The sequence below is a fragment of the Heptranchias perlo genome, chromosome 17 (genome assembly GCF_035084215.1).
Source record: "Heptranchias perlo isolate sHepPer1 chromosome 17, sHepPer1.hap1, whole genome shotgun sequence".
NCBI lineage: Eukaryota > Metazoa > Chordata > Chondrichthyes > Hexanchiformes > Hexanchidae > Heptranchias > Heptranchias perlo.
In genome coordinates, this window is record NC_090341.1 from 1,938,368 (window position 1) to 1,956,562 (window position 18,195).

General features: G+C 49.3%; 1 protein-coding gene across 1 annotated transcript in view; it reads right to left on the bottom strand.

The window, feature by feature from the left end:
- Window positions 1-590: 590 nt before the first annotated feature.
- LOC137333964 (sodium- and chloride-dependent creatine transporter 1-like) overlaps window positions 591-18,195 on the bottom strand; it is a 146,861-nt gene continuing 129,256 nt past the window's right edge. Inside the window, exons 9-14 of the mRNA XM_067998335.1 lie at window positions 17,967-18,079; window positions 16,413-16,550; window positions 9,657-9,759; window positions 8,338-8,438; window positions 6,010-6,180; window positions 591-2,913 (exon numbers count right to left, since the gene is read on the bottom strand). Of these exons, the coding sequence (XP_067854436.1) occupies window positions 2,782-2,913; window positions 6,010-6,180; window positions 8,338-8,438; window positions 9,657-9,759; window positions 16,413-16,550; window positions 17,967-18,079 (758 nt within the window). The 3' untranslated portion in view covers window positions 591-2,781. The remainder of the gene's footprint in view (window positions 2,914-6,009; window positions 6,181-8,337; window positions 8,439-9,656; window positions 9,760-16,412; window positions 16,551-17,966; window positions 18,080-18,195) is intronic.

An 18,195-nucleotide genomic window follows, 5' to 3' on the forward strand; every position in this document is an offset into this window, starting at 1 on the left:
TTGGATAAATACTTGAAAAGGAAAAATGTGCAGGGCTACGGGGAAAGAGCAGGGGGAGTGGGACTAATTGGTAAATCTTTCCCAAGTTTATCCCTCTCGGGCCTCCCATTAATTTGAACAAACAACTCAACAATTCTAAAATGTTACGCGCTGTCATGAAAGATTTGCGGGGCTACGGGGAAAGAGCAGGGGAGTGGGTAAAATTGGATAGCTCTTTCAAAGAGCCAGCACAGGCACGATAGGTCGAATGGCCTCTTTCTGTGCTCTATGATTCTATGAAGTCACTATAGCACCTGCTTCCCCTGCAACCTCTACCACCAGGAACAGCCCCATCACCTCCAAGTTCCCCTCCGAGTCACACACCATCCCGACTTGGAAATATATCGGACGTTCCTTCATCATCGCTGGGTCAAAATCCTGGAACTCCCTTCCTAACAGCACTGTGGGAGAACCTTCACCACACGGACTGCAGCGGTTCAAGAAGGCAGCTCACCACCACCTTCTCAGGGTAACTAGGGGATGGGCAATAAATGCCGGCCTCGCCAGCGACGCCCACATCCCAAGAACACAATAAAAAACAAATTCACATCAATAGTTCTAAAATTTATTGCATTGTGTAAGCTCGAGCAAGTTTGTTCTGTTCAGTTAATGACCTGCAGATATGTGAAAATGCAAAAGAGTTAAAGCTCCTTAAAGGAATCTAAACCTTCTCGTTTATCCTACACAGCTGGCATCATCAAAAGATCATCCCAAAATATCCACTCTTGGCTGATATGAAGATTTCCAGTGTGATATACTCTTGGAAATCACTCCGTCGGGTTCAACTGCGACCACAACTGTTTCCGATACAATCGGAATGGGCACCTGGTTGTTCTTCGAGCCGGCGCGGACACGATGGGCCGAATGGCCCCCTTCTGTGCTGTATCTTTTCTATGGTTCTATGGTTCTAATCCATCACCCCTCACCTGGGGCCCCTTTGAGTTTTCCAATTGTGGTTATGTGGAATTTGGGTACCTGGGTCGTGTTCCAACCACTAATCCACATCATCTGCAGCACAACCAACACTGCAAAACTGTACACTGTTTTACTGCCCATTTGACAGTGTGAAGGAGTGTCTGAGTGGTTAGCAGAAGGAATGGAATTGACTCAGGCTCCTGAGAGGTAAATCGATCAATAATAGAAGACTTTCCTTTAAAGGGAGCCAACCTAGAACCATAAAGGCCACTTGACTCAAATGGGAACTTGTGTTAGGTCTAAAGGTGAAAAAGTAAGGTGTCAGCGTTGGCTCAGTGGGTAGCTCTCTCCCCTCTGAGGCAGAAGATTGAATGTTTCAAGTCCCACTCCAGAGACTTGAGCACAAAATCTAGGCCAATGCTCCCAGTGCAGGACTGAGGGAGCGCTGCACTGTCGGAGGGTCAGTGCTGAGGGAGTGCTGCACTGTCGGAGGGTCAGTACTGAGGGAGTGCTGCACTGTCGGAGGGTCAGTACTGAGGGAGTGCTGTGCTATCAGAGGTGCGTCTTTTGAACATGACGTTAAACCAAGGCCCCGACTGCCCTCTCAGGTAGATGTAAAAGATCCCACAGCCTCTATTTGAAGAAGAGCAGGGAAGTTCTCCCTGGTGTTCTGGCCAATATTTATCCCTCAACCATCAGTTAAGAACAGATTACCTGGTCATTATCACATTGCTGTTTATGGGATTTTGCTGTGTGTAAATTAGTTGCCACGTTTCCTACATTACAACAGTGGATACATTTTAAAAGTACTTCATTGGCTGTAAAGTGGCTTTGGGGTGTCCTGAGATCATGAAAAGCCCCCACATAAATGCAAGTTCTTTCTTTAAAACTCTACTAGGTTGAGTCCAAATAAATAGAATATGATGCTTGGAGCCCAGCTAGACTGAGAGGACACATTTAGATCTGTAACACCTCTCTCCATCCCCACAAGTCAACCAGGTATCGAGGGGAGAACGCAAGTGATACAACTAAAGACTAAATTCAGCACCAAACATTATAGACATTTCAGCTCCTGTGGAAAATTAGAATTGAGATATTCTGGAGCCAACCGGCAAATCACAAGATCGAAAGATAACCTTTCCCTTTGGTCCATCTGACCTCATCACCCCGAACGCTGACCCTGACATCTCCCCGTTACTTCCTGTTGTTACTTAAATGAGTCCAGTGTCCTGGCCTCAACCACCTTTCCTGGCCTCAACCTATTCCAGCTGGTACACTCATCCTCTATGCAAAGAAATACTTCCCGACATGAGTCCTAAACCTACCCTTCACATCCTGACCCTTTGCTCTCCTGGCCTGGTGCATGTGAAAGAATTGTTCTGGATATATCTATCCCTTTAAAGAACCTTATATACCTCGATGAGCTCCTCCTGAGATGGTTTTGTTGGTACCTCCCTGGTTCAAGCTTTGTTTGCTTTGCCCACTACAGACCAATAAGAAAATAATTAGTCTGGTTAAGTCTACCCTACAGGGCAGTGGGATCTTTACCTCAGGCTTGTCTAACATCTGATGAAGTTACAAGGCATGAGTGCTGTTTTCTAATCACTGCGTATTCACAAAGCAAAAAAAATGTCCAAAAAAAAAGACAGAATCATTATATCCACATACTGAAGATTCACAGTCACATTATGTACAAAAACACTTCAAAATCTGCACGTAAAATCTGAATGGGAATAGATGATATGTGAAAATCACACACAGAACTTGGCAGAGCTGGGAAGGTATTCAGGGTTGAAGGTTGTAGAACAGGCCTGCTCCAGGCGGCAGCTAGATGACAGTCTCCTTCTCCTTATGCCCCTGGGTCAGACCATCTGACGGCAGACATTTCGAAGCTGCCTCCATCGCCATGTACTGTAGGTGATGAGATCCCCACACAGGAGTGGTGAGGTGCTGCCAGCGCTGTGGGCAAATAGTAACACTGTGAGAACTGTGCCCTTCTGCCCATCAGTCACAGAATTACATAGAATGTACAGCACAGAAACAGGCCATTCAACCCAACTGGTCCATGCTGGTGTTTATGCTCCACACGAGCCTCCTCCCTCCCTACTTCATCTCACCCTATCAGCATATCCTTCTATTCCTTTCTCCCTCATGTGTTTATCGAGCTTCCCCTTAAATGTATCTACACTATTCACCTCAACTACTCCTTGTGGGAGCGAGTTCCACATTCTCACCACTCTCTGGGTAAAGAAGTTTCTCCTGAATTCCCTATTGGATTTATTCGTGACTATTCTATATTTATGGTCCCTGGTTTTGGTCTCCCCACAAGTGGAAACATTTAGTCTGCGTCTACCCTATCAAACCCTTTCATAATCTTAAAGGCCTCGATCAGGTCACCCCTCAGCCTTCTCTTTTCTAGAGAAAAGAGCCCCAGCCTGTTCAGCCTGTCCTGATAGGCTGAACAGTTCTGGTATCATTCTTGTAAATCTTTTTTGCACCTTCTCCAGTGCCTCTATATCCTTTTTATAATATGGGAGACCAGAACTGTGCACAATGCTTCATGTGTGGTCTAATCAAGGTTAGGTTCTGTACAAGTTTAACATAACTTCTCTGCTTTTCAATTCTATCCCTCTAGAAATGAACCCCAGTGCTTGATTTGCCTTTTTTATGGCCTTATTAACCTGCGTCGCTACTTTTATTGATTTATTATCTGTACCTCCAGATCCCTCTGCTCCTCTACCCCATTTAGACTCTTATTTTCCAAGCAGTATGTGACCTCCTTATTCTTCCTACCAAAATGCACCATCTCACACTTATCTACATTAATATTCGTTTGTCATTTACACGCCCATTCTGCAAGATTATTAATGTCTTCCAGTCTTGCTCGGTATTAACTACACCTCCCAATTTAGTGTCATCCGTAAATTTTGAAATTGTATTTCCGATTCCCGAGTCCAAATCAATGGTAGTCTCTTTCGTTCCTCCTTTCAGTTGGACGTGTGGACTCTCACTGGGGTAAGGCTGTGACAATCCTGTAGTGCCTCATCCAAGTCTATGGATGTTTGAGGCTCGACAATGTTTGTTGGCAGCACATTTGGCCATGATGTTTCCAGGGCTCCAAGGGTTAGATTATGAGGAGCAATTACATAAACTAGGTTTGTATTGTCTGGGATATAGAAGGTTAAGGGAAGATTTTAGGATTTTGAAAGGAATTGATAGGGTAGATAGAGAGAAACTTTTTCCGCTGGTGGGGGAATCTGGGACAAGGGTCAGAACCTTAAAATCAGAGCCAGGCCATTCAGGAGAGAAGTCAGGAAACACTTCTTCACACAAAGGGTGGTAGAAGTGTAGAACTCTCTCCCACAGAGAGCTATAGGTGCTCGCTCAATTAATAATATTAAAGCTGAGAGCGATAGATTTTTGCTAGCCAAGGGTATTATGGGATATGGAGCTAAGGCGGGTGGATGGAGCTAAGTCACAGATCAGCCACAATCCAATTGAATGGCAGAACAGGCTCAAGGGGCTGAATGGCCTCCTCCTGTTCCTATGTTCTTATATATTGCTGAGCCAGAACCTGCCCCTCTCACACACTTCCCAGCAGGAGTTACTGGATAATGGTCAGGAGCAGGAACCTTTGGTGATTTTTCCCTTCTTATCCCGGGGTCTTGAGGCCAATATTAAAAGCACAAATCCTGGGATCTACCCTTAGCACAGAACAGGGATAGACCCTGGGTCCTGCCTCATCTGTACAGCTCATTAACACACTGGGTGGTGCCATTACACACTGACTCACCTCTTTGTCCTTGTAATTAGACAGAGATCTAGAGATCTCCCTCCCCAGCAGTGGGAAATCTCCCTAATTTTAACACCACTCTGATAATGGAACAATTTTCAACAAATATATCGACAAATACATAAAATATGGTTGTTTTTAGGCCCCAAAATGTATATCAGACTTTGAAGACTCACTGAAAGAACGTAAGAAAGCAAAGAACAAGTGAATATCATTCAAACCACCAATCCCATGTACCCTCAACCCTATCATGGACTCTGCCCACCAATTAATCTCCTCCCACAGCCCATAGACACAGGGTGTTAAAATTCCCCCGACAGACTGTAAACAGGAACGGTCCCAACAGGAAGGAACCTACACCCCTAATCAACCTCGTAATTGGTTCACACTTCCTCGCCCCTAGAAGGGGGGAACGGCTACAAACTACAGCGACACAGTGAGGAGTAAAACAAGAGAAAGACCCCCTCCCCTCCCCTCCCCAGGCCCAGCACCCTTCCCCTCCTCTCCCCCTCCACCCTCCTCTCCCCTCCCCCTCCTCCCCTTGACCCTTCCCGTCTCCCCTCCCCCTCCACCCTCCTCTCCCCATCACCCTCCTCCCCCCCTCTCCCCTCCACCCTCCTCTCCCCCTCACCCTCCTCCCCTCGACCCTTCCTGTCTCTCCTCTCCCTCCCCCTCCACCCTCCTCTCCCCTCCCCCTCCTCCCCATGACCCTTCCCGTCTCCCCTCCCCCTCCACCCTCCTCTCCCCCTCCTCCCCTCGACCCTTCCTGTCTCTCCTCTCCCTCCACCCTCCTCTCCCCCTCACCCTCCTCCCCTCGACCCTTCCTGTCTCTCCTCTCCCTCCCCCTCCCCCCTCCTCTCCCCCTCCACCCTCCTCTCCCCTCCCCCTCCTCCCCTTGACCCTTCCCGTCTCCCCTCCCCCTCCACCCTCCTCTCCCCATCACCCTCCTCCCCCCGACCCTTCCCGTCTCCCCCTCTGCCCTCCAGCCTCCTCTCCCCCTCCCCCTCTGCTCCATCCTCCTCTTCCCCCCTTCCATCCTCCTCTCCCCCTCCACCCTCCTCTCCCCCTCACCCTCCTACGCCCTCCACCCTCCCTGTGCCACTACCCTTCCCGTCTTCCCTCCCCCTCCCTGCCACCTTCCTCTCCCCCTCCCCTCCACCCTCCTCTTCCCCCCTCTTCCCTCCTTCCCCTCTCCCCCCAAAGAATCCCACTGATTGGTGAGTGTTGAAGAGGAATTGTGGTGACTCCAGGCCCGCACTGACCTCTCTCAGTGACCCTTCACATAGAATCATTTTAATGATCACAGTCAGGGGGATGCAGACCATGGAGGCAATGGCCAGGGCCCAGCCAATCGTCTCGCCCCACCATGGGTACACATACGTCTTGTTGTAAGTCAGTGGTTTGTAGTTTACAACATGGAACAGAAAGATCCCCTGGAAACAAAGACAGAAAGGGAGCAGATTATCATCTCTTCATCGACAACAAACTGAAACGACGTGTATTTACAAACCTCCTGTCACAGTCTCAGGATGAAGTGCAGTTACTGCTGTTATGTGGGCAAACCGAGCAGCCTATCTGCGCACAGCAAGCGTTGAATAACCAGTGAATCTGCTTATGGTGGCAGTGGTTGAGGGAATATTGGCCGGACCATGAGGGGAATTCCCCACTCTTCAAATAGTGCCACATTTTAACAGGCACCTGAGAGGGTAGATGGGGCCTTGGGTTATCTCATCTTGGGGCATCACATCTAAAGGACAGTATCTCCGACAGTGCAGCACTCCCTCAGTACTGACCCTCCGACAGTGCAGCACTCCCTCAGTACTGACCCTCCGGCAGTGCAGCGCTCCCTCAGTACTGACCCTCCGACAGTGCAGCGCTCCCTCAGTACTGACCCTCCGACAGTGCAGCGCTCCCTCAGTACTGACCCTCCGACAGTGCAGCGCTCCCTCAGTACTGACCCTCCGACAGTGCAGCGCTCCCTCAGTACTGACCCTCCGACAGTGCAGCGCTCCCTCAGTACTGACCCTCCGACAGTGCAGCGCTCCCTCAGTACTGACCCTCCGACAGTGCAGCGCTCCCTCAGTACTGACCCTCCGACAGTGCAGCGCTCCCTCAGTACTGACCCTCCGACAGTGCAGCGCTCCCTCAGTACTGACCCTCCGACAGTGCAGCGCTCCCTCAGTACTGACCCTCCGACAGTGCAGCGCTCCCTCAGTACTGACCCTCCGACAGTGCAGCGCTCCCTCAGTACTGACCCTCCGACAGTGCAGCACTCCCTCAGTACTGACCCCCCGACAGTGCGGCGCTCCCTCAGTACTGACCCTCCGACAGTGCAGCGCTCCCTCAGTACTGACCCTCCGACAGTGCAGCGCTCCCTCAGTACTGACCCTCCGACAGTGCAGCGCTCCCTCAGTACTGCACTGGGACTGACAGCCTGGATTACGTGTTCAAGTCCTGGAGTGGGACTTGAACCCACAATGCTCAGAAGCGAGAGTGTTAACACTGAGCCATGCCAACACCCCCCGTGATTGCAAGTTCTTTTGCTGACAGTTTATTTGTATTTAACAACTTTTGTGTTATTGAGAAACTGAGGTGATGAGCCTAAGGCCTACAGAGCAGGGTAGCACCATGGATAGAAGGAGAGGGAGATCAGGAATAGGAGAGATTGTGATGAATCAACACAGTCACCATACAAGGAAAAGAAACAGTGGGGGATGGAGTAATTGGAGGTGGAGAGGAACAAGAGGGGAAAGGTCAAGGTGCAGTAACCTTCGTAATACCGATAAAGGAATTAGTGATTAAATTATTTTTTCTGCTAACTGACTGGATTCAGTAACTGGTTTAAAGTAAATGGGTTAATCTCTCCACTAAAATAGTCCGTAAGGGGATTTTATGCAAATTTGCAAAGAGTTCGTTCCCTAATATTTGAAGAACCAAATTTCAAGGCAAGGGTAGTTCAGTTGCTATGTTACTGGACTAATAATCCAGAGAATCCCACTGTGGCAGTTTTAACCTCTCAGTTCTGGTATCATCCTTGTGACTCTTTTTTGCACCTTCTCCAGTGCCTCAATATCCTTTCTACAATATGGAGATCAGAACTGTTCACAATTCTCCAAGTGTGATTGGTCTCAGAGTCCCTGTAGTTAGAGAGAGGGGCGTGAGATTGTGAGTGTGAGAGTATGAGTGTGAGAGTGTGAGTGTGTGCGCACGAGTGGTGCTTGAGTATGTGCAAGTGTGTGTGTGTGTGTGTGTGTGTGAGTGAGCATGATTGTGAGGGTGAGTGTGCGAGTGTATGCGAGTGAGTGTGAGTGTGTATGTGCATGAGTGTGTGTGTGAGTGTGTGTGAGTGAGTGAATGTGTGAGTGTGAGCGTGTGTGTGAGAGTGTGTGAGTGTGAGTGTGTGTGTAAATGGAGTGTGCTCTGGGGTGATGCCCTCTAGGGTTGAATAACCTAACTGTGTAGGCTGACACAGGAAGTGTGGCCCGTTTGGTGAGGTGCGGGCGGTCAGCAGCCACCCCCAGCACAAGAATGCCCCCTGATTTAAAAAAGAGCTGGCGGACGGAAGCTTTGCAGCTCCTGGTTCCACTTACCACGCAGACACACGGTGTGATAAATAACCAACACCACTTGATCCAGGGTAAGGGCCGATAGCCAATCATTCGCGTGATATCGTTGATGAAACGGTCGGCACCTGGTTGACGGAGAAACAAGAAATGTCGGATTTGTTTCTTAATTTACGCAGCCAGTAAATCAGCCCCAATATTCCACGGGGCCTAGGGGTGTGGTCCCAGGGTTAGTCCAGCCGAGGGAGGGGGGGGAGCTCAGGGAATTGGCTGGGATCTGGATGGGATGCCAGGTCCCTGTCCACCCATCGGGGCCGGAGAGGGGAAGATCCCCGGCTGAGAAAATGGCACACCGCCAACCATATGTTGACCAAGTGACCTCCCCCCTGACCCCAGTCCGGGTCAGGAGCAGAGGTCACTGGTGGACACTCCCTAAGCAGGCCCAAGGACTCCGCAGATTTTCAGGCCGGTTTAATTGGTCTGGGCATGTTTTCGGGGCCTAGGCAGCGGTGCAGTCCAACCGGGAGGCCCAAAATTTAGCCTCAGGCGCCCGATAAAAAAGGGCCCAAGCCAATTTCACGTGGGACGATTTTCAGCCGTCCCTGGGGCGCAGAACATTTGCCCCTGATATTGGGCCTCGTTCAGCCCGTTCTATGTCCGTAAAATGGGTGGAATGAGATCCGATTTCTACCCCGTTGTCTCTGCCTTTTTGGGCAGTTATTTGAGGTTAAACCTTGTCAAACTCACAGCCACTGTGGGCACCAAGAGCAGCCCCGGGGGGACTCTTCATCTAATTTACTACCCCCTCCCTCCTCCCCGTTATGAGGAAGCATTGGCTTCTTCGTAGCATCTTCCAAAGGAAAGGGGTCTGAAGCCATTTTCAGGGGTTTTCAAAATCACGAGCGGCTTTGATAGAGTAAACAGGGAGAAACTGTTTTCTGTGTAACCAGAGGACACGGATTTAAGGTGATCGGCAAAAGAACCAGAGGGGAGATGAGGAGAAATTTTTTTACGCAGCGAGTTGTTCTGATCTGGAATGCGCTGCCTGAAAGGGCGGTGGAAGCAGATTCAATAATAACTTTCAAAAGGGAATTGGATAAATACTTGAAAAGGAAAAAATTTGCAGGGCTATGGGGAAAGAGCGGGGGGGAGTGGGACTAATTGGACAGCTCTTTCAAAGAGCCGGCACAGGCAGAATGGGCCGAATGGCCTCCTCCTGTGCTGTAAGATTCTATGATTTTAAACCGTGAACTCAGAACCAAAGGAGTTGAAGAGAGATTTCCTCCTGCTGCAAAGCCCTGGTTCATATCATTTAGGGCCCAAAATTCAACGTAGCAAAGACTTACCATAGACCCAGGCAACAACGACACACTCCCAGAACGCCTGCCACAGCAGGGTGATCCCACTGGCAGAGTAGTAGTCAAACAGCTGGAAGATGTACATCCCACCCTGTCACACAGCAAAGGAAGAATGAGACATCAGCTGGTGTGAGGAACATAGGAACAGGAGTAGGCCATTCGGCCCCTCGAGCCAGTTCTGCCATTTGATAAGATCATGGCTGATCTGATTGTGACCTCAACCCTACTTTCCCGTCTACCTACTATAACCTTTGACTCCCTTGTTAATCAGGAATCTATCTAACTCAGCCTTAAAAATATTCAGTGACCCTGCCTCCACCGCTCTCTGGGGAAGGGAGTTCCACAGACTCACCACCCTCTGAGTAAAAATTTCTCCTCATCTCCGTCTTAAATGGGAGACTCCTTATTTTTAAACTGTGGCTCCTAGTTCTAGTCTCTCCCACAAGGGGAAACATCCCCTCAGTATCGACCCCCTCTAGTCCCCTCAGGATCTTATATGTTTCAATAAGATCACCTCTCATTCTTCTAAACTCCAGTGTATACAGGCCCAACTTGTCCAACCTTTCCTCATAAGATAACCCCTCATCCCAGGAATCAGTCGAGTGAACCTTCTCTGAACCGCCTCTAAAGCAATTATGTCCTTTCCTAAATAAGGAGACCAAAACTGCACACAGTATTCTAGATGTGGTCTCACCAATGCCCTGTACAACTGTAGCAAAACATCTCGACTTTTATATTCCATTCCCCTTGCAATAAATGACAACATTGCATTTGCCTTCCTAATCACTTGCTGTACCTGCATACTAACTTTTTGTGATTCATGTACTAGGACACCCAGATCCCTCTGTACCTCAGAGTTCTGCAATCTCTCTACATTTAAATAATATACTGCTTTTCTATTCCTCCTGCCAAAGTGGACAAGTTCACATTTTCCCACATTATACTCTATCTGCCATGTTCACCATCACCCTTGTTCTGGACTCCCCCCACCAGAGGAAATAGTTTCTCTCTACCTACCCTATCGAATCCTTTGATCACCTTAAACACCTCAATTAGATCACCCCTTAATTTCGGGGTCTCAGGAGCCCTAAATCCAATAGCAGGTCCACTCAAAATTGCCAGTGGAGAATGTGACGTCATGTTGTTGTGGAATTGGCTGGTTTCCGGCTGGCCTGGGGCCCACAGCGTTCAGCCAGTCCTTCACTTCGATTCTGTCAGCCGTGGCTCAGCGAGTTGCACTCTTGCCTCTGTGTTAGAAGGTGTGGATTCAGGCCCCACTCCATAATCCGGGCTAGCACACCCAGTGCCAGTACTGAGGGAGTGCTGCAGTGTGTGGAGGTGCTGTCTTTTGGATGAGATGTTAAACCGAGGCTCTGTCTGCCCTCTCTGGTGGATGTAAAAGATCCCATGGCACTATTTCAAAGAAGAGCAGGGGAGTTCTCCCTGGGGTCCTGGGTCAATATTTACCCCTAAACCAACATCACTGACAAAAACAAATTATCTGGTCATTATCACATTGCTGTTTGTGGGATCTTGCTGTGCACAAATTGGCTGCTGCGATTCCTACATTACAACAGTGACTACACTTCAAAAGTTCTTCATTGGCTGTAAAGTGCTTTGGGACATCGTGAGGTCATGAAAGGTGCTCTATTACGAAGAATTAACAGCACAGAAACAGGCCATTCGGCCCAACTGGTCTATGCCGGTGTTTATGCTCCACACGAGCCTCCTCCCTCCCTACTTCATCTCACCTTATCAGCATATCCTTCTATTCCTTTCTCCCTCATGTGTTTATCTAGTTTCCCCTTAAATGTATCTACACTATTCACCTCAACTACTCCTTGTGGGAGTGAGTTCCACATTCTCACCACTCTCTGGGGAAAGAAGTTTCTCCTGAATTCCCTATTGGATTTATTAGTGACTATCTTATATTTATGACCCCTAGTTCTGGTCTCCCCCACAAGTGGAAACATCTTCTCTATGTCTACCCTATCAAACCCTTTCATTATTTTAAAGACTTCGATCAGGTCACCCCTCAGCCTTGTCTTTTCTGGAGTAAAGACCCCCAGCCTGTTCAGCCTGCCCTGATAGTTATAACCTCTCAGTTCTCGTATCGACCTTGTGAATCTTTTTTTGCACCTTCTCCAGTATTTTCTGAATCTTTCGTGTACAGTAAGACATCGATCATCGCCCACCTTAGCTGTAAAATGACTGAATGAAATTAAATGAAATGTAACCATGGTGTCTGGTCAGCTAATGAACTCTGACCGTTCTATTCCCGAATACAGACCGGGCGTTAAACAAGCAAAGTCTCAGCCTGTGGAGAAAATCCCAGATAAAACCCACTTTATAGGGGGTTGTGGTTTGGAGCACGGACACCCCCTCTCAAAGGCCCGCTCCCTTCCCCAGCCCCTCTCCCCAAATACCAGCCCCTCGTCCCGAATACCAGCCCCTCGTCCCGAATACCAGCCCCTCTCCCCGAATACTAGCCCCTCGTCCCGAATACCAGCCCCTCTCCCCGAATACCAGCCCCTCTCCCCGAATACCAGCCCCTCTCCCCGAATACTAGCCCCTCATCCCGAATACCAGCCCCTCTCCCCGAATACCAGCCCCTCTCCCCGAATACTAGCCCCTCATCCCGAATACCAGCCCCTCGCCCAGATACCAGCCCCGCTCCCTTCCCCAGCCCCTCTCCCAGATACCAGCCCCTCTCCCCGAATACCAGCCCCTCACCCCAGATACCAGCCCCTCACCCCAGATACCAGCCCCTCTCCTCGAATACCAGCCCCTCGCCTCAGATAGAATCATAGAAAATTTACGGTGCAGAAGGAGGCCATTCAGTCCATCGTGTCTGTGCCGGCCGAAAAAGAGCCACCCAGCCTAATCCCACTTTCCAGCACTTGGTCCGTAGCCCTGTAGGTTACAGCACTTCAGGTGCACATCCAGGTACTTTTTAAATGAGTTGAGGGTTTCTGCCTCACCCACCCTCTCAGGCAGTGAGTTCCAGACCCCCACCACCCTCTGGGTGAAAACATTTCTCCTCAGCTCCCCTCTAATCCTTCTACCAATTACTGCCCCCTGGTCACTGACCCCTCTGCTAAGGGAAATAGGTCCTCCCTATCCACTCTATCGAGGCCCCTCATAATTTTATACACCTCAATTAAATCTCCCCTCAGCCTCCTCTGTTCCAAAGAAAACAACCCCAGCCTATCCAATCTTTCCTCATAGCTAAAATTCTCAGTCCTGGCAACATCCTCGTAAATCTCCTCTGTACCCTCTCTAGTACAATCACATCTTTCCTGTAATGTGGTGACCAGAACTGTACCCAGTACTCAAGCTGTGGCCTAACCAATGTTTTATACAGTTCCAGCATAACCTCCCTGCTCTTATATTCTAATCCTCGGCTAATAAAGGAAAGCATTCCATATGCCTTTTTAACCACCTTATCTACCTGTCCTGTGACCTTCAGGGATCTGTGGACATGCACTCCAAGGTCCCTCACTTCCTCTACACCTCTCAGTATCCTCCCATTTATTGTGTATTCCCTTGCCTTGTTTGCCCTCCCCAAATGCATTACCTCACACTTCTCCGGATTGAATTCCATTTGCCACTTTTCTGCCCACCTGACCAGTCCATTGATATCTTCCTGCAGTCTACAGCTTTCCTCCTTACTATCAACCACACGGACAATTTTTGTATCATCTGCAAACTTCTTCATCATGCCCCCTACATTTAAATCCAAATCATTAATATATATCACAAAAAGCAAGGGGCCTAGTACCTCAGATATCAGCCCGTTTCCCCCGATATTTTTTTTATTCGTTCATGGGATGTGGGCATTGCTGGCAAGGCCGGCATTTATTGCCCATCCCTAATTGCCCTTGAGAAGGTGGTGGTGAGCCGCCTTCTTGAACCGCTGCAGTCCGTGTGGTGACGGTTCTCCCACAGTGCTGTTAGGAAGGGAGTTCCAGGATTTTGATCCAGTGACGATGAAGGAACGGCGATCTATTTCCAAGTCGGGATGGTGTGTGACTTGGAGGGGAACGTGCAGGTGGTGTTGTTCCCATGTATCTGCTGCCCTTGTCCTTCTAGGTGGTAGAGGTCGCGGGTTTGGGAGGTGCCGTCGAAGAAGCCTTGGCGAGTTGCTGCAGTGCATCCTGTGGATGGTGCACACTGCAGCCACGGTGCGCCGGTGGTGAAGGGAGTGAATGTTTAGGGTGGTGGATGGGGTGCCAATCAAGCGGACTGCTTTGTCTTGGATGGTGTCGAGCTTCTTGAGTGTTGTTGGAGCTGCACTCATCCAGGTAGTGGAGAGTATTCCATCACACTCCTGACTTGTGCCTTGTAGATGGTGGAAAGGCTTTGGGGAGTCAGGAGGTGAGTCTCCCCAGATACCAGCCCCTCTCTCCAGATATCAGCCCATCTCCCCAGATATCAACCCCTCTCCCCAGATATCAGTCCCTCTCCAGACTCCATCCCTCTTTAAAGAGGTGTTTTCAGTGCAGAAAATGTCAACCAGCAGCACAGACACAGAACTGCACGTACAACTAAGAGTCACAATTCAAACCCTGTATTCCGGCCTGTCCATCCTTCTTCTGTGGCTGAGATTATAAATAATTCCACCAGTGGAATCTTTAATTTAATATCCCAGTTGTCATTGTAGGCCTGAGGCCCATCAGTCATGTTGGAACACTGAAATTGGACCAATGTTTCTGGGCAGAATTTTATAATTGCTTCAAGTCTTCAGACTGGGACTAATGGTCACAATGATTAACGAGGACAGTAAAAAAAAGGTTTTCTGTTTCTCACAGACTCAAGTATCAGTGATGAGGAATGGAATGGACAGGTACAGCACGGGTTAGATAGAGAGTAAAGCTCCCTCTACACTGTCCCATCAAACACTCCCAGGGCAGGTACAGCACGGGTTAGATACAGAGTAAAGCTCCCTCTACACCGTCCCATCAAACACTCCCAGAGCAGGTACAGCATGGGTTAGATACAGAGTAAAGCTCCCTCTACACCATCCCATCAAACACTCCCAGGGCAGGTACAGCACGGGTTAGATACAGAGTAAAGCTCCCTCTACACTGTCCCATCAAACACTCCCAGGGCAGGTACAGCACGGGTTAGATACAGAGTAAAGCTCCTTCTACACTGTCGCAACGATATTACTTGATGAAATGGTCTATGTGCCCCCTGTGCAGCACCAGTGAAATTCCCACTGCCTCTCCATCCTTTCCTTGTGTCCATCTTGCTTGAGGATACCAATCTGGAGCTGTTCTGTGTCGTGGGCCTGAGCCTATCACAGTTCAGATCCTCTAAACTGATGCCACTTCAAACCCTAGCAAAAGGCCGGGTTTAGAATGGTAATTCAGACAAGTGATGATAACTAGTATATCCAGAAATGAGACTAGGATTTGGGTGAGGGCGATGTTCCTGTGGTTTACCATCCAATGTCTGCATTCTAACTCGGGCAAAACCCAGCCCCTAAAAACCCCGCCAAGATTTTCCTTTTCCCCTTTCAGCCACTTCCCAACTGCCCACCCAGCGCTGGCCCTTCCTTCAATGCCCCATTTTCCTTCAGGATCATCCCTTTCCTAGTTCCAGGAAATAATGTTGCAATCCAGGTGATTACATAGGAACATAGTCTCTATATCATCCTTTCATCTCTATCTATCTTTCTCCTCTCTCTCTCTCTCTCTCTGGTTCCAGTGCATTATTTTATTCTCTTCTATCTCTTTTTCTCTCTCTGTGTTCTGTATCTCGTTCTTTTTTCTCCGTCTGTCTCTGTTTTTCTCAGTCTCTCCTTTCCCCCTGAGCTGAATTGGACACTTTGCAATCATGTGTTCCTGAACAGCTTGGGCCCCTCAGAGCTTCGAAGCATTGATGTGGAAACATTACATGAAAGAAAATTACATCTGATGCCTCACGGAAATCATAGAATCTTACAGCACAGAAGGAGGCTGTTCGGCCCATCGTGCCTGTGCCGGCTCTTTGAAAGAGCTATCCAATTAGTCCCACTCCCGTGCTCTTTCCCCATAACCCTGCAAATTTTCTCCCATTCCAGTATTTATCTAATTCCCTTTTGAAATACCCCGATTAATCTCCCTTAAGATCAGATCTGCCCAGACCTGCGTCCAGCAACTTTGCTTTCAGCCTGAGCTCGACATTATTTGCCGTTAATAGCTGCCATTTTGGTTTAAATGCTCTGGTATCCGGATCCTCGGAGGGTCCTTGGAACTGTAACAATAAGAAAATTGTTTGCACTGAGTCTAGTTCCCACCTTCCAATGACGTAAAGGGAGGAATTTCCTCATGGAAGCCTGGAAACTCCCCCCACCTCGACATCCACCCTTAATGTGGGGGCGGGGACCGCTCGGGGCATGCGAAGAAACACCCGCAATCTGCAGCCCCCCGCACTGGAATTTAAACGTCAGGTCGAAATGAGGCGGAATTCCAACAGCACCAGGATCCAGCCCATTATCCTCCCCGCCCCCCCCCACCCACCCTAGGGCGTAACTTCTATTTACCCTCTCTCCAGGCCCAGCAATTTCAGGGCCAAAGCATTTGGATTTATCTCCTCACCCACCCGCCCCCCCCAGGTCCCATTGGCTATATTGTTTACATTTACCCACCCACCCCCCATTGCCCCACAATGTGGTATTACTTGGATTTACCCCCATTGCCCCACAATGTGGTATTACTTGGATTTACCCCCATTGCCCCACAATGATGTTTTACTTACGTCTGTCACCATGGACAGGTCGATGATGAAACAGATCAAACAACACACAGCAACAACCACCTCTCGTCGGAGACCCCCAGAGACAGAGGTGGGGAACAGGTCCATGATCCCTGTGATCAGCCCCTCCACTCCCACAAACTGAAAACAAGGAAAACCAAATTAACCAATGTCTGACTGGATCAGAGAATTTTACAGCACAGAAGGAAGCCATTCGGCCCATCATGCCAGTGCTGGCTCTTTGAAAGAGCTATCCAATTAGTCCCACTCCTCCACTGCTCTTTCCCCATACCCTACAAATAGTTCATAACATTGACGAGGCCAGTGTGGAGCTGGACGAGGCCAGTGTGGAGCTGGACGAGGCCAGTGTGGAGCTGGACGAGGCCAGTGTGGAGCTGGACGAGGCCAGTGTGGAGCTGGACGAGGCCAGTGTGGAGCTGGACGAGGCCAGTGTGGAGCTGGACGAGGCCAGTATTGAATCTAACACTGCTGTGGATAGAATGCAGTAAATTCAAACAATGAAACTGATTGAGGGAGACGAGTATCCCCTCTTCCATCCAAATAATGGCAGGTGTTTGGTGGAAGTCAACACGTTCCTTAATTCGGGCAGTGAGTTTAGCACTAGAGGGCACGAGAAGGACATTAACAGCAAGGTTAACGGTTACAGAATAGTGGATGTGGACAGACTCCCAGAGAAGGGAGTGGATTCCAAGTCAATGGCCACTTTTATAAAAGAAGCTGGGAAGGAGACTGTGGGTTGGAGAGATATTAACAGATGCCTCAGAGAGAGTCTTAGGCTCAATGGGAGCATTCCCGTCTCTGAGTCAGAAGGTGCAGGGTTCAAACCCTCGCTCCAGACAGTCCTGGCGAGTGGAGACCAGACTTCCAGACAGTCCTGGCGAGTGGAGACCAGACTTCCAGACAGTCCCGGTGGGCGGAGACCGGAGCTCCAGACAGTCCTGGGGAGCGGAGGCCAGAACTACAGACAGTCCCGGGGAGTGGAGAGCAGAACTACAGACAGTCCCGGGGAGCGGAGACCAGAGCTCCAGACTGTCCCAGGGAGTGGAGACCGGAGCTCCAGACTGTCCCAGGGAGTGGAGAGCAGAACTACAGACAGTCCCGGAAAGTTTAGCCCTGGAGCTCCAGCTCTGAATTCTGGGTTGACATTCTGCAGGATTCTCGTGTTCCATTCCCATCACAGCAGTTTGAGAATTTGAATTCAATTTCAGATATCTTGAAATAAAAATCTGGTGAAAGTGACCATGAAGCAGTCGGATTGTCATAAAAACCCAACTGGTTCACTAACGTCCTTACCCGGTCTGGGCCTATATGTGACTCCAGTCCCACACCAACGTGGCTGACTCTTAACTGCCCTCTGAAATGACCCAGCGAGACACTCATCTGAATCAAACAACTGCTACCAGCAGTTCGAGTAGAAGGCCCACCACCACCTTCTCAGGTCAAGCAGGGATGGGCGATAAATGCCGACCTCGCCAGCTACACCCACCGTCCTGGGAATGATAAAAAAAATATCTTGCAATGAAATTAATCGCGTACCTGACTGTCCAACCCGAGAACCAGAAGCATGAAGAAAAACAGGGCGGCCCAGAGTGGGGCGATTGGCATCAGTGTCACTGCCTTTGGGTAGGCGATGAACGCGAGGCCAGGTCCTAAAGGAGGAAAATAAGAGTGTCTGTTGGTGAGGCTGTTTTATATGATGTCTGCTCTAGTCTCCTCCCCCTTCACTCCCAAATGCATGGACCCAAAATGAGGAAATCAAGACGAT